A 15,259-nucleotide genomic window follows, 5' to 3' on the forward strand; every position below is an offset into this window, starting at 1 on the left:
CATATGGGGCTGCTTTTGAACAGTGCAAAGAAACTTCAGCTGGCCCAAAGAGCTGCACCCAAGTTGTTAACTGGAGCTGGCTACAAGGAGTACACAATTCCCTTGTTGCAACAGCTGAATTGACTGCAGGCTTGTTTCTGGGCATAATTCAGAGTGCTGGTTATGCCTTATAAAACCCTGTACATCCTGGATGCAGGTTATTTGAAGGGCTATATCTCCTTTATGAGCCCATTAGAACACAGTTAATCTGGGGAGGCCTTTTTCTCTGTACCACCAATTTCTCAGGCTTGTTTGGTGAGAACAAGGGAGAGGGCCTTCTTAATGTTGCTCTCATACTTTGGAACTCCCTCCCTAAAGAGGCCAGGATGACCCCCTCCCTGCTCTTCTTTTGGTGCCAGGTAAAAATATTTTTGTGTTGTCAGGCTTTTGCAAACTAATGAAGGCTGGTTTTTAAATGCTGTGCAATTCAGGTTTTAGGTTTGTATATAGTTTTTAAATACATGTTACTGTTACACTGTTTTATACTTTTTATTAATTACTTGTGTTTTAAACATTATATTTATACATTTAAATGTTTTTCCATTGTTTTTAATTTTTATTGTTTTTAATTTACTGTTAGCCACCTTGAGTACTGGGAGAATGGCAATAAATAAATAAATAAATAAATAAATAAATAAATGAAGTGCACCCAGGTCTTGAGCTATGCCTTTCATTTCAGTGGAGGGGAGAAGGACTCTTCCAAGTCTGATTTGAACTTGATCCATTTATACACTGGTAGCTAATGGCTTCAGTGTCAGCGAGGATGTGAATCTACTTTGGATTTTCAAGCTACTGAAACTATTTTGAAGATAGGTGTGATGGAGCCCCCGTCCAGTTTGGTCCCCTCAGTTTCAACCCTTGGGTTTCTATCAATCTATTTATCATTTTATCTATGCCGTTTTAGCCATAAGATCCCTCCCTGGACCTGGTACTCAGTCCACTGCACTGGACAAGGGGCTGTGTTTGTTGTTGGGACCTATGTGGTAAAGCGTAGCCAATTTTCATTGATAATTGATAAATTAAAATGTCCAGTCAGAAATGTAGAAAAGAAAAACTTGTAGAAAAGAAACATGTAGTCTTAGGCTGGTTCCATACATAGTGTAGAATAACACCTATATGTCAAACAAAACTAAATTCACTCTGAACCTGCTCCCCATTTTCACTAGGGCCCACTGTACTAAGAGCCCACTGTAACAATGTAATGAGTATTGGCAATGAGTTACTTACCAAAACCTATAACAAATAATAGAAATGAGTTAGTTTTTAAAAGTAAAAGTTGCTAAATTGTATTCTGGACCTGCTCTGGTTATCCTGATCTTCCAATGGCCTGCAGTCATAATCCCTTGAACCCCAAACATTCTGAACTTATCATTCTGTAACTTCATCTTTAAGGATTATGCATTCTCCTTTTCAGATTTCAGATGCTTTAATCAAACGTGTTCAAGTGTCTCAAGAGCAGTGGGTCAAAGGGGCTTTGGAACCAAAAGTATCTGCTGAATTTGATCTGACTTTGGATAGTGAGCCCTTGCTGCAGTCAATTCATCAGCTGGACTTCATTCAGATGAAATGTAGGGGTGAGCTTTTGTAGATTGATTTACTTTTCCCTATTTTCCTTTTTGCACCAGGAATTCAAATAGCAGTGCTGCTGCTAGTGAGGCAAATATAGATCTCACAGAAACAGATCCCATATCAAAATGTGAGCCATCACTTTTGTGTTGAGCAACACCTGTTCCTCCTCTAATGACCCCAACAAGCTCAGTCAACAGTATTTGATAGTGTTAAATATCTGAGAATTTTTTTTAACAATACAGGCTATTATATTTACCCATGTTGTCAGTATGTATAATTTCTAAAAATATAAGAGCTCTGCTGGATCAGATCAAAAACCCAAAAGGTCTAACACCCCATTTTCCAGCATCCCATCCTTCCCTCATTTATGCTCACCATCAATCAGTTCAGCAGCAGCTCAAAGTCAGAGGCATAATCCATCTTAATCTATGAAATCTATATAGATTTATCCTCAGTGAATTTGTCTAGTCTCTTTCAAATCTGTCTAAACTGGTGACCATCAACACATATTAAAAGGTGTGGCAGAATGATATGGAATCATGTGGCTCTTGCAATGAAATAATTCATCCCTCCAAATAATTCTGTGTGCATTTAGGGGATGAATATTATTTTGTATATGTTCTAAATTTCTGAATATTTATATATTTTATGTTGGAATTGTTATGTCTAACAATGTCTGATTTCAACGTCTAGTATTATATTGGAGTATTTGATTTCAGAATTGCATATGCGATAGCATTTGACAGCTAAATATTTCTATGCACTTGATACGTAACATACAATGATTAATAATACTTGGGGCAATTTAAACAGTTGTCATGTGCTGTTACCTGTATTTGCACTGATAGCTGGTGTGGAATAGCCCTTAATATTCTGTAACATTTTGATTGATCCTTGATAGCTGCCATCTGACAGTATTTGTTATATGACAAGGTTGTTGATAGTTTCACAGTAGTAGATAATTGATGGTTGATAAATGACAGCTTATGCCAGTTGATCATTACAAGAATCCTGATCTTAAAAACACAAAATAGAGAATACTAATGATGCTTAAAACAGTGAGATTGCAGATAGAGAAACATTTAATTTTCCAGAATTTAATTTCAGCACTAATGTGAAATAAATAGGAAATAGATGGGACCCTGTGCGCATGGCAACTGAGCTGCAAGAACAATCTAGATGAAACTGAGGGAGGCTTTCAATAAGTGTCTGTGCCTTTTGTTAGCCTAATTTATTGTTGTAGGCTTTGGTGACAATAACCAGTTTCTGAGGCACAGTTTAGACCTAGACATAATATAGGTGTATAATGTAAGCAAGAAGCCTTTGGTGTACATTGTACTTTGTTATGTAGAATACAGATAATAAATGTATTCTCAGTTTTGTCCTGGCTGAACTAGCCTGTCATAAAATATTAAAGGACTGAACCCAAAGCATATATTTGTAGCAGTTGCTGCTCTATGGATATGTCTCAAGGCATTTAATCAAATAGAGCTGGTTGTCCAAACTAGGCTTTCCTGTTTGGATTTTGTCCCAGCTTCTTTTCTTTGTCAAATTTTAACACATTGTGAGAAGCATTTTTCTTGTGATCTCATTTCTTGGAAGAACAGGGTGGAGCTCGTACATGGGAGCAGATTTACTCAGGAAGGGATGCTCTAATCTGCCATTTATCCCTCATATTTCGTATCCCTTCTTCATTCTTTGAACTGCCCTTTTGAACTTGTATACTGCAAGGGCCCAAAGATCAGCACATCAACAAAGAGGAACAAATAAAACTAAAACAGCTGAAAGACAAAGAGCATTGAATTTCCTTTGATGAAAACAGAATGCGATATATTTTAGATGAAGCTTCTGTGGGAAGGAATTGTACAGTTCATAGGTAAATGCCTTTGCTTTCACCTAACAAGAATCGTGCATAAATGAGTCCTATTCAGTCAAAGTTCATTCAATTTCAGCAGGCTTGCTTCTGAACTCTGAAGGTTCAATCTAAAGCAATTAGGCTAGCCAATTTGACAGCTAAACCCTTAGAGGAACAAGAGAAAATGCTTGAATTTAGATAAATAGTTAGCAGCAAAAATCTATTCCCCCAAAGAGAATTATGTGTCTTGACCTAAATGAGTTATATTAGTGAAGCTAGCACAAGAACAGCAGTAAACTGTAATGTCAAAAAATGTCAGCAGCAAGAAAAGAAGATGCAGATGAAAGGATTTAAGATTTAAATTGTGTTTGATGGAGCCTCTTGGAGTACGTATACAAAAGACCCTGTCCTCAGTTCAGCGACATTTTAATCATCTTGATAGTCTCCATTTGGATAGCATATAATGATTTTAAAATTGCTATGAAACTCTCCTCCCTGGCCATTTCCTTAAGCTAGACACTTTCCTAAGCAATGTCCTGCTACATAAGATTGATTTTTGAAGGTACAGGGAAAAGAAACAAGAAGAAACAAGACTGTTCCACAATGCCCTGCTGTCACAGTCAATCCTTCTCCTAAACAGCGCTGGATTACTCATCATAGTCATTATAGATAAAATGCAGCTGAATTCAGTGTGCTTGTTTATTATTGATTGATTTATTACATTTTTATTTCCTTTCTTCTAAGGAGATAGTCATGGCATATAAAAATCTTATGTTCCTCCTTTTATCTTCCTAATAGCCCTGTCAGGTCATTTAGACTGTGAGATGATCTAGTCCAGACTTACTCATGGCTTAGTGGAGAAAGGAACGTGTTTTTCCATGGTGTCAGTCTTTTGGCCTATGAGATCAGCCTGTTAAGGTTCAATACAAACTAGCCAAGTTAGGCTTCTAGTCCTCTCAAATACATAATAATTTTACTCAGATGCCACTTGGCAGGGTTTCATTAGGGGGTGCAGGGGGTTCAGACTGCACCAGGTGACACCCTAAATGGGGGTGACACAACTGCTCCTCAAACACCTACCTTTTGGCAGAAAGAGGCAGTGGCATTCACCTGCTTCTCTTTAAAATGCTTTAAGAGATGGTGGGAGTGGGGTGAAGCACAGTGGAAAGAGAAAAGAGAGGCCCCAGAATTTTTTAAAATTAAAATTTCAAATTTCAAATTTTTAAAAAATACATTTTAAAAACATTTTCTTTAAAAATATCACATTTTAACCACATCTTCACTATGTATATGTAAATACACTTAGGTCATATGTATGATATTGTAATTGGAGGGTATAATTTTAAGTTTGCTAGTTGTTTATGTCACAACTATTAGAATGCCATTCAGTGGCATATAGGGATTACGATTGCTGAGTAACATTAGTGCAAAAAAGCATGACTAAGGATTCTGTATGGTGTGAAATGGGAGGTCAATGGGAGGGGGGGTAAGATCATGAGTTTCTGCAGTGGGTGACACCAACCCTAGTGACACCACTGCCACTTAGCATACATAAACTTAAGATAGAACAAACAGATAAAGATTTAACATTCCTTCATAAACCTCATGTTGCTGCCAGGAAATCTGGTATCTTTTGGAGGGCCTGGTCAGATAAATATAAGCTTCAAGAGCAGTTCATTGCTGCTTTGCTAGCCCCAAAACTCTTCTTTGTGGGCCTATCTCTGTGATATAACAGAACTATGCTGTCTTTTTGCAATGGGCACCCCAGGAATACTGGATTAGATTTGAGAAACTGATTACATCTGTCCATAAAATCATGTTTCAGAGTTCCTAGAAATCTTTAAAAGACTGACACAATTTTCAGTGAAAATTTAGCCAACTCTGGCAACAGATATCTCTCAGAGTTTCATGCACACAATAAAGTATTACTGTATATCAGAAATGTCAGGCTATGAAGATCAGTGGTTCTCATAGGTTAAAAAACATAATCTAGTTTATGTTTTTTGTGGGTTTTTCTGCCTATGTGGCCATGTTCTATAAAATTTTCTTCCTGATGTTTTGCCAGCATCTGTTTCTCTGAAGATGCCAGCCACAGATGCTGGCGAAACGTCAGGAAGAAAATTTTATAGAACGTGGCCACATAGCCCGAAAAACCCACAAAAAAACCATGGATGCCGGCCATGAAAGCCTTCGACTTCACATAATCTAGTTTAGTTTTGATGATATTCCACTTATTGCAGAGTTCTGGGTCAAGCACATTTTTTTTTTGGCAAACATTGCTGTCCTTTCCATTTGCTCTTCTAGTTTTTCACCTGGCACTTCTATGCTCAGAGGCCCCCTCATGTAATGCACATGACTGCTCTGAATCAAAGGTCAGGCCAGCTCTTTCTGCAACATGTTAGGATTCTCTCACAGTACTTTTGCAGAACATTTCTAGAAAAATTAAACTGCACACTATATATTTGATACAGCATGCAGAATAAGACTAATGCTAAGAATAATAATCTCTATATTTTATCTCAAGGCAGTTTACAAGTGAAATCCATTTAACTGTTTAACCCTCAAGGATCAAGCTATATTTGCTGAATGAGTAAAATCAAAGTTGCCTTAAATAAAAGAGTGTACAGCTCAAATAAAAAGATTGGGGAGGCCAAGTAGTGCAATAATTAGAGTTTTGGCCTGGGACTTGGGAAATCCCAGTTCTAATTACCACTGAGCCATGAAACTCACTGGATGATTTTTAGGTTACTTAGTCTGAGGGTTGTTATGACAGTAATGTAGTGAAGAGGAGGAGATGTATTCTCTCTGTGGAAAAAATGGTATGTAAATTTAACTAACCAATGAATAAGCTAACAATTCTGTCTTGACTATGGGTGGCTGATGACTATCATGAACATTAAAACCAGTTCATGGGGATGTGGATTACAGAACAAACAGTGGTTGCTGAATGTAGGATAAAGCTGCTGTCTGTTTGCATTATTATCTGCCCAGACAGTGGCTGATCATTCTGTCTCAAATACCTCAAGAAATAGGTTTGGGGAAAGGGGAGAAGGATCATGAATCAATGCAATGAAGTGATCAGATGACAGGTTTGCTGAAGATTCATTGTTCATTGTATTATCAGATATGGGCTCTCGATATTTTTTTTAAAGTACAAGGAAGTAAATGTTAAGAGACTGTGATTTGAGCTACATCAAGTTGCCATGGGAACTTGATGCTTACACACATAGCCTGACAGGTAAGGGCAGAGTTGCACTAATCTGTGCTTAGTTCCGCTTTCAGTGCCACCCGTCCCGCTCCTGCAGCTGGAGAAGTGCTGCACCCGAAACAACAGTGTGACCCTAGCCTGGAGGATGCCACCATTCAGCCACAACCCAGTGGAAGGCTACATCTTGGAACTTGACGATGGAGATGGCGGACAATTTCGAGTGAGACTTCTGTTCCTCCTCCATTTATGTGTGGCATTCTTAGACAAAATGCTTGTATAATTTGTTCTAAGTGATGAGCTGAAAATGTATTGAGTCAAACTGTTTCTGGGGGTGAGGAAATGAACTACAGTATATATTTTACAGGCTTCTCTTCATCTCGAACATACCTTTTTTAAACTATTAATTATCCTAGCATAGATTTAATACAGCAGAGTTTTATTGTAACAATTTTCCAGCAACACAGAATTGCACAGAGTTTACTTTTAAAGGTCTCATTTTGTTGTTGTTACCTGTTAACTGCCTTTGAGTCAACTTGGACTCATGGTGACCCTGTAAATGAGACCTCTCCAAGTCCCCTTAGCTTCAACTGCCCTGTTGAGGTCCTGTGGGCTCACAGCTATGGCCTTCTTGAATGAGTCTATCCATCTGGTATGTGGTCTCCCTCTTATTTATTTTTATAGTATATTTTATTTTATTGATATGCTGCCTTTCTCTGGAAAAAACCCAAGGCAGATCACGGATAGAATAGTTGTTAAACCTATATAATAAAAAATTTAAAAGAATTAAAACCATCTTGCTAAAACTATATAAAATCACATAAAACATTCAAAAGTTAGAAACATAAAAAGAGCACACGCTCCATTTAAAAGCTTCCCTGACAACTACTATATATAAAAGCCTGCTGAAAGGAAATCAGGGAGGGGGCAAGCCTAGCCTCCCATGGAAGAGAATTTCAGAGGGTGAGAGCAGCCAGTGAGAAGGATCTCCCTTGTGTCCTCACCAAATAAGCCTGTGATGGTGGTGGGACCAAGAGAAAGCCTTCTCCTGTAGGACTTAGGACCCATGCAGTTGGAGAGATAGGTCTTTCAGATAGCCTGGACCTAAGCTGTATAGGGCATTATAAGTCATGATCAGCACTTTGAATTGTACCTGGAAATGAACCTGTAGCCAGTCAAACTGTTTTAACAAGATGGTTCTATGCTCTCTATAACTGGCCCTTGTCAGCATTCTGACTAAGAGCATTTGGAACCTGCTGAAGTGTCCAAACAGTTTCTAAAGGTGGTCCCACATAGAGTGTTTGGCAGTAGGGCAAATGAGATGCAATCAAGGTATGTGTCATCATAGCCAGATCTGCCCCTGAACTTTCCTAGCATTATTGTCTTTTCTAGTGAGTCATGTCTTCTCATCATGCGGTTGAAATATAACAGCCTCAGTTTAATCAACTTGACTTCTGGGGATGAGCTCAAGGGAGAGTTCTAGGACCCATTTGTTGTTTTTTTGTTTGTTTTTTGGCTGTCCACTGTATCCTCAGCACTCTTCTACAGCACCACATTTCAAATGAGTTGCTTTTCTTTCTATCAGCTTTCTTCACTGTCCAGATCTTACATCCACACATTGTGATGGGAAATACTATGGTGTAGATGATCCTAACGTTAGTGTTCAGTCTTACAATTTTGCACTTAAGATTCTTGTGTAGTTCTTTCATAGCTGCCATATACAACGCCAGTCTTATAATTTATTGACAGTAGTCTCCATTCTGATCACTGATTTATCCAGGATATGGGAAACCTTTAACTATTTCAATTTCCTTTGTGGTCATTATTTTTGTTTTCTTAATGTTCAACAATAAGCCTGTCTTCGCACTTTTTTCTTTAACTTTCTCCAGCGGTTGTTCCAAGTCTTTGTTGTTTTGTGGTAGTACAGTCAGCCCTCCTTATCCATGGATATTTTATCCATGGATTCAAGCATCCACTGCTTGATAATATTCGGAAAAAAATATTCCAATAAAGTATAAATTCCAAAAAGCAAACCTTGATTTTCCATTCTATGTAAGGGACACCATTTTACTCTGCCGTTGTATTTAATGGAACTTGAGCATCCACAAGTCACATTAGTGTGGTCCAAGCAGTGGGCCTGGTGACACAGTTGTTAAAAGCCTGTACTGCAGCCACACACTCACAAACCATAAGGTTGTGAGTTCAGTACCAGCAAAAGGGCTCAAGCTTGATTCAGGCTTGCATCCTTCTGAGGTCACTAAAATGAGTACGCAGATTGTTGGGGGCAATTAGCTTACACTTTATAAACTGCTTAGGGAGTGCTTAAGTGCACTGATTAGTGGTATAGAAATGTGCTTGCTAGTGCTAGCCATTTGGGATGCTGGAACAAAACTCCAGTGGATAACAAGGACCCACTATACTGTGGTGTCATCTGGTTTAAAGGGACTGGATCAGCTCTGTTCTTACCCCCTTTTTTTGTTTAGGAGGTGTATGTTGGAAAAGAGACCCTATGCACTATTGATGGCCTTCATTTCAATAGTACCTACAATGCAAGAGTGAAAGCGTTTAATTCATCAGGAGTGGGCCCTTACAGCAAAACAGTTGTTTTACAGACTTCTGATGGTGAGTAAGAAATCTATATGAAATCTACAAGCCTCCTTGTAGAATTTCATTATATCTGAAATCTGCTAAGTCTTCTAGATTCTGCCAGAACAGAACCCAGGGGAAACAGAACCCAGGTGAACTGCTAGGTCTTGATGTGTCTACAGCTGGTATGGCACCAGTAGCACAGGAAATGTATGCAGTGAAACCTGTAAAGCAGTGTTATTATAAATAATACTGCAGTTCCCATCCAAACAATCTCTTTTGGGGATCCAGGAAGTAAAAGGGAGCCAAGATGTAGGCTGCTGCCACACTGCAGAATTAATGCTGTTTGATACAGCTTTAATTGCCATGGCCCCATCCTATGGAGTTCTGGGATTTGTAGTTTGTTGTGGCACTAGAGCTCTTTGACAGAGAAGGCTAAATATCTCACAAACCTACAAATCCCAGAATTCCACAGCATTGAGCTATAGCAGTTACAGCGATGTTAAACTGCATTAATTCTGCAGCATATGCAACTGTAGAGATCTCAGCTAGAAAGGAAGTTAAGAAGAGATTGGTGATCAGAAGAATTGTTTCAGGAATAAAACAGTTAATAAAAGAATTTGCTTTCTAATGACATTCTTTTGTCAAACAGTCTTCAAAAGAAAAACAAGAAAAAAACCAAGTGAAGGTTTTATTTCCCTCTTTGCCTCTAGGAGCCTTATTGCATTAGAAAAGAAAGACAAAACAGAGGAGGAGAGTACGGGTCTCTCCACATGACATTGTAGCACTTCTATTTTCTTCTCAAGGAAGCGTGCCTTTTTTCACACTGGAAATATCTGTTCAACAAAAGGCACATTTTACAACCATCTCCCTCTGGAAGGAGAATGGAAGTGCTCTGAATTCATGTGGAAAAGTACGGAGAAAGTCGGTATTCTCCTGCTCTGTTTTGTCTTTCTTTTCTAATGCAATAAGGCTTGGTTTACTGTCCTTGAAGGTTGAGTACCAATATCTGTAACAAGCAACCTGAACCAGTAGGGTGTGATAAAAAGATAGTCAGGTAAATACAAGTATCTCCCACCCTTTTTTCCTACTGATGTGCAGATTCCTGGCCTTGTGCTTTATTTCCTTCCCGCTTCTTCTCCAGACGTATTAGTTGTTGTTGTCCTTACTTTGATGAGTAAAGATTATCAGCACACTTTCACTAATGAAAGCCACAGAGGAAATGTTCCTGTTGGTTGCTCTGTCTGTTGCTATAGTTATCAGGGTTTTTTTTTTTTAAACTATCACATAGTGTTCACTTTTTCATGGAGCATCCTGAGGCAATTCCAAAGACATAGAAGGTATCTATAGTTGCCAATTGTCAATGGCTTTAGGAAATCTAAATATTTATTTGCCAAATTCCTACCCAGCTTCCTACATCCTCGGTTTCTTCCCTGCAGTATAGAGAGCTCCACATGGAGTCAAAAACACCATTCAGGAAATCTCGACTAGTAATAAATATGGCTTTGTATAGTGAGAGATCTCAATTTTTTTTTCTTTGCAATAGTTTGGACCAGCCTAAGTTAGGGTTTTTCCTTCTGCGCTGTCTCTGAATGGATTACCAGGGGGGAAAGTGTCAATTTCTTTTTCTAATCGCCACTTCCCTCAGTATTAATTTTCTTGCAGTAGAATTAAACTCATCACCAAAGCCACAGAAAGTGTGCCAGTATAAATACCAACAGCTCCCCCTCTATTGAAAGTAGTGCTGCCCCCATCACAGCTGGGTTAGCTCTGTAGAGTGCAGCCAAAGTCCAAATATCTTAACTTGAGGCAGGATAGGAAACCACCCTGAAAAGTTTGCCTGCTGATCTCTTCCAACCCACGAAAATGTAATCCCTGCAAGACTCTGTTAGTTAACACAACATAAAAGTAATTGAAAATAATTTAAATTTCAATATAGAATATTTTCAGCATCTTATGATATTTAGGAGTTTCATTGGAGAAAGTAAAAAACATACTTGGCATAGAGAAGATGATGTTTTGTATCAGAGGAAATGATACAACTTTTAGAAAATAATGGAATGTGTTCATTTCTTTTAATTCACATTTCAGTTAGTAAAATTAGTTAACTAAGTACTTTATCAGTCTGTGATTCCAGTTCTTAATATTTGGCAAGACATCAAATGGATTTAGAAAAATGTATGTCTTCTGCTATCAGGAAAAAAACTGTGAAGTTCGTGCAATTGGAAATTGTACAGAGCGCCATCCATGTTGGATTGGTTCTTAAAAATCTGAGGCAGCTTTCCCCAAAGATGAGGCTGATGTCTGGATAAAATCATTTGCCCCATCTGTAACTTCTATTTGATAGGATTATTTCTGGCACAAACTGGCATGTAGATTTTTATGTCTTGTAAAGTAAGGTTAAAGAATGGATACTTATAGAGCATGAAATAACCTCGAGACTCATTTCATCTCCTTTTAAAGAGATATGAAATCAGAAACATAAGTGGGTCACTGAGAGAGATGTCCATTGGTTTTCTAGTGTCCCCTCCTTCTTGGCCCATTTTATACCAGTGATGAATTCCAGAGCATAATTACATTATTTTTCTTTTATGGAAATAATTTCCTAGCAGTGTCTTATAAAATATGAATGCTAATTTTTGCCTCGGTTGTATGTAATTATACTTGCTGCCCATACAGAGAACCAAAGAAATTAATCTTGATTAATAATACTTAACTTTCATGAAAAATAAAATATACATTAATCTTATTCTCTCTTTCTTATTCATGTTGCCAAACTATGTCAGGAAAAACCATTTTTTCCAAAGATCCTTTCATTAAAAGCATGTAGAGAATAAACCCTGTAATATAACCATCCACTAATAAACTACAGTGTTTCCCCCCAAAAAGCAAGAGCTAAAGGATAATTTATAACTAAATTCCCAGTATGAACAACATGAGACTGTGAGATGAAAATCTGCCTCCAAGCACAAATAATATTCATTATTTATGTAATGCAACTTGGAGGTTGAGGATCGTGCTACAAATCTAGTTGCTCAGGACAGAATAATATATTCTATTTAAAGTTGCCTGGTCTCAAATCCTGGCCTGAGCCTACAGTTTTGTAGGCCATGTCCAGGTAAGAGACAAGCGTGCACATTCTCCATTTTTGGTAGACACAGCACCAGGCAAAGGAATAATTAATAGAAATTAATAATGCTCAGAATGAATTAAATTACTAAACCCTTACAGTCAATCATTTTGCCATACATAGTGTAATCCTCTTTTCCACACATTGGCCGTAGATATGCAATATTCTTCTTAACACTTGAAAAAAGATGCTTAAGATGACCACCAGGCTATGCTATTTCTCTTGGACAGGTTGGTTGTAGGAACCTAGATTCTATAAAATATTAGCAGAATATGTTTAGCTTTCAGGTACTGATATAAATGGAATTTAAATGAGATTTATGTATTGACTATGTTTATATCTCACCTTTCCTCCATCATAAAACTCAAGGCAGCTATATCTTAACTGGTTATCTTCACTTACTAATATAATGCTAAAGGATCTTGTAGCACCTTTGAGATTAACTGAAAGAAAGAAGCTGGTAGCATGAGCTTTTGTAGACTTCAGCCTACTTCAAGGAACGCTTTTATGCATTGCTACAGGATCCCTTTGGAAACTGATTTTCCAGACTAATACATCTATGTCTTTGAATTCTACTAATATAATGCTAGGTTTCCTAGAGGGAACATAACAGATTTGTCTCTGTTTGTGCATACTTCTAATGTGTAAACACCTCTTTTCTTTTTCTTTAGTGGCCTGGTTTACATTTGATCCTTGCTCAGCCCACAGGGACATAGTCCTTTCAAATGACAACCAGACAGCTTCTTGCAGTAGCTACGATGACCGTGTTGTTCTGGGCACAGCTGCTTTCTCAAAGGGAGTCCACTACTGGGAATTGCACATAGACCGTTATGATAACCATCCGGACCCAGCCTTTGGAATCGCTAGAATTAACGTTGTCAAGGACATGATGCTGGGCAAAGATGACAAGGCATGGGCTATGTATGTCGATAACAATCGCAGCTGGTTCATGCACTGCAATTCTCACACCAATCGGTAAGCATTCCATAAGCTCTTCTCATGCTTAGGTGCAATCCTCTTTCCTTTCCAAAGAACCATGTAATTAAGAAGGCCTTCAGCAAATGCTCTCTTTCATCATTTCAAGAATGTGCCAGAAATTCTTGTCACTGCCAACTTCTCTCTTTAATTAGCGGCTTACTGCTGTGATGTTCTGTTGACATCTGTTGACATGATAGCTATAGGCCAAACTAGATGTGACATTAACTGAGATCCTCCCTGCTAACATATAAGTCAAGATACGGAGGGAGGGCTATTTTTTAGAAGAAAGAGAGCATACAAATGGAGTGTGTTATACCCGCCCTCACCTAAGTAACTTCCATGCAGCCTGTCATTAACCAAACTAATAATACAGGTAGTGAGCTTGGTTGGGTGCTGGTATCTCACCTGGTTTGGCATTAAGTGATCCTCTTCAGGATTGTCTCTGTTTACCAATGTCTTTTGAAAAAGATGTAGACTATAGAATTCACAGGTTTTTTTAAAAAAAGTATTAAACATATATAAAAAATCAAAAATCATAACATCCATAATACAACTCAAAAGAAGAAGAAAAATAGACATCATACATAATTTTAAAAAATCCCTAATAACTAAGCATTTAATGCATAACAACTTAGTACAATATCTTAAGATTTCATACATTTATATATTCTAAAAAAATATTCAAGACAGCCCTAAATATTTCTGAATAGCCCGAACATAATAAAAACATACAACTTACAAAAAATTCAATCATATCCCCTTCCTCTATCTCTTACCTTTTCCCCCCTATCTCTATCCCTTTTCCATTCCTATTCCCTGTTCCTTCCTCCTTCCTTACCCTTCTTACTTCCTCCTTCCTATTCCTTCCTTCCTCCTCCTTCCCCAAATTCTTCCACCCTCTTCCCTCCTTCATTTCATCTCTCTTCTCCATCTACTACAGAATTCACAGTTATATCTGTGTAGCCCTGTACAGTGCACCTCTCTAATTAAATGCTTAGCATTTGCAGTGCTTTTTCACCCAGGTGGCCTGTGAGGTAAAGGGGCTGATTCCGAAAGAGAGAAAGAGAGCGGTTGTGATCAGACCTAGGAATCTTGGTTTTTAAAAGTAATTTGTTGTGCATTGCTTTTTAAAAAAGTAACTTGTTAATGTTGTTCATTTCTCCTCGCCACCACTTTTTTTTTTCTCATATGAGGAGTGGGGAAAGTGTGGTAGTTGCCAAAGCTGTTTTTGCAGCCAGTGATCTCTTCAGAAGCCCCAGACCACACCTTTTCTGGCCCAAACGAAAGTAAATTGGCTCTCCTGCAAACCTCTGGAAAGACTTATCCCCTTCATGGAGGGTGGTATGTTGTGCCAATATCCAAGGCCAGCCCCACTGCTTCCAGGCCTAGTCAAACAGCTGTTTGACATCAGCCTGAGGTGAAGGCTTATGATGGCTAAGCCATTGAAAGACTTTACCATGAGACTTGGCATGAATCATAGGTTGGACTTTTGGAAAGCAACGTTGTTCAGTTTTGTGAATTATAATTTTCACAGACTGCTGAAAATGCCAATAACAAATAAATAAATAGGAAGTAATTCATCCTTGGCAGTGCAGAAAAGGGAAGAGACATGCAGTCCTGGGTGTGAGCTTTGCTCCCCTCCACCTTCTTTGAAAGTAACATATAATGCTATTTGCATTATACGAAAAGAACAACAAAAATATTGTTATAGGTTGTCCCAGAAAAGTAACATATTTGCTAGAATCCCATTAGATTTATTACATTACATAACTTTACATATATATAGCTATGTAGCAGAGGTACTAAGAAACCCCTTTATTGAACTGTGTCCAAAACAGGACACCAAGAGTAGGCCTGATGCACATTGGGCACTTTGCCAGTTCTGCTGTGAAATGAA

General features: G+C 38.1%; 1 protein-coding gene across 3 annotated transcripts in view; it reads left to right on the forward strand.

Annotated features, from left to right (window-relative positions):
* The window catches only part of TRIM67 (tripartite motif containing 67), a 53,179-nt gene that overhangs the window by 22,528 nt on the left and 15,392 nt on the right, over positions 1–15,259 (forward strand). Inside the window, exons 5-8 of one of the 3 annotated variants that reach the window (XM_089529957.1) lie at positions 1,454–1,613; positions 6,734–6,891; positions 9,152–9,290; positions 13,056–13,359. In XM_089529957.1, coding sequence (XP_089386083.1) covers positions 1,454–1,613; positions 6,734–6,891; positions 9,152–9,290; positions 13,056–13,359 — 761 coding nt within the window. The remainder of the gene's footprint in view (positions 1–1,453; positions 1,614–6,733; positions 6,892–9,151; positions 9,291–13,055; positions 13,360–15,259) is intronic. The other 2 variants (XM_089529958.1, XM_089529959.1) reach the window with 2 other exon arrangements.

This window comes from Sceloporus occidentalis, unplaced genomic scaffold (assembly GCF_023333645.1).
Source record: "Sceloporus occidentalis isolate IW3139 unplaced genomic scaffold, rSceOcc1.0.p SCAF_6, whole genome shotgun sequence".
Taxonomy (NCBI): Eukaryota; Metazoa; Chordata; class Lepidosauria; order Squamata; family Phrynosomatidae; genus Sceloporus; species Sceloporus occidentalis.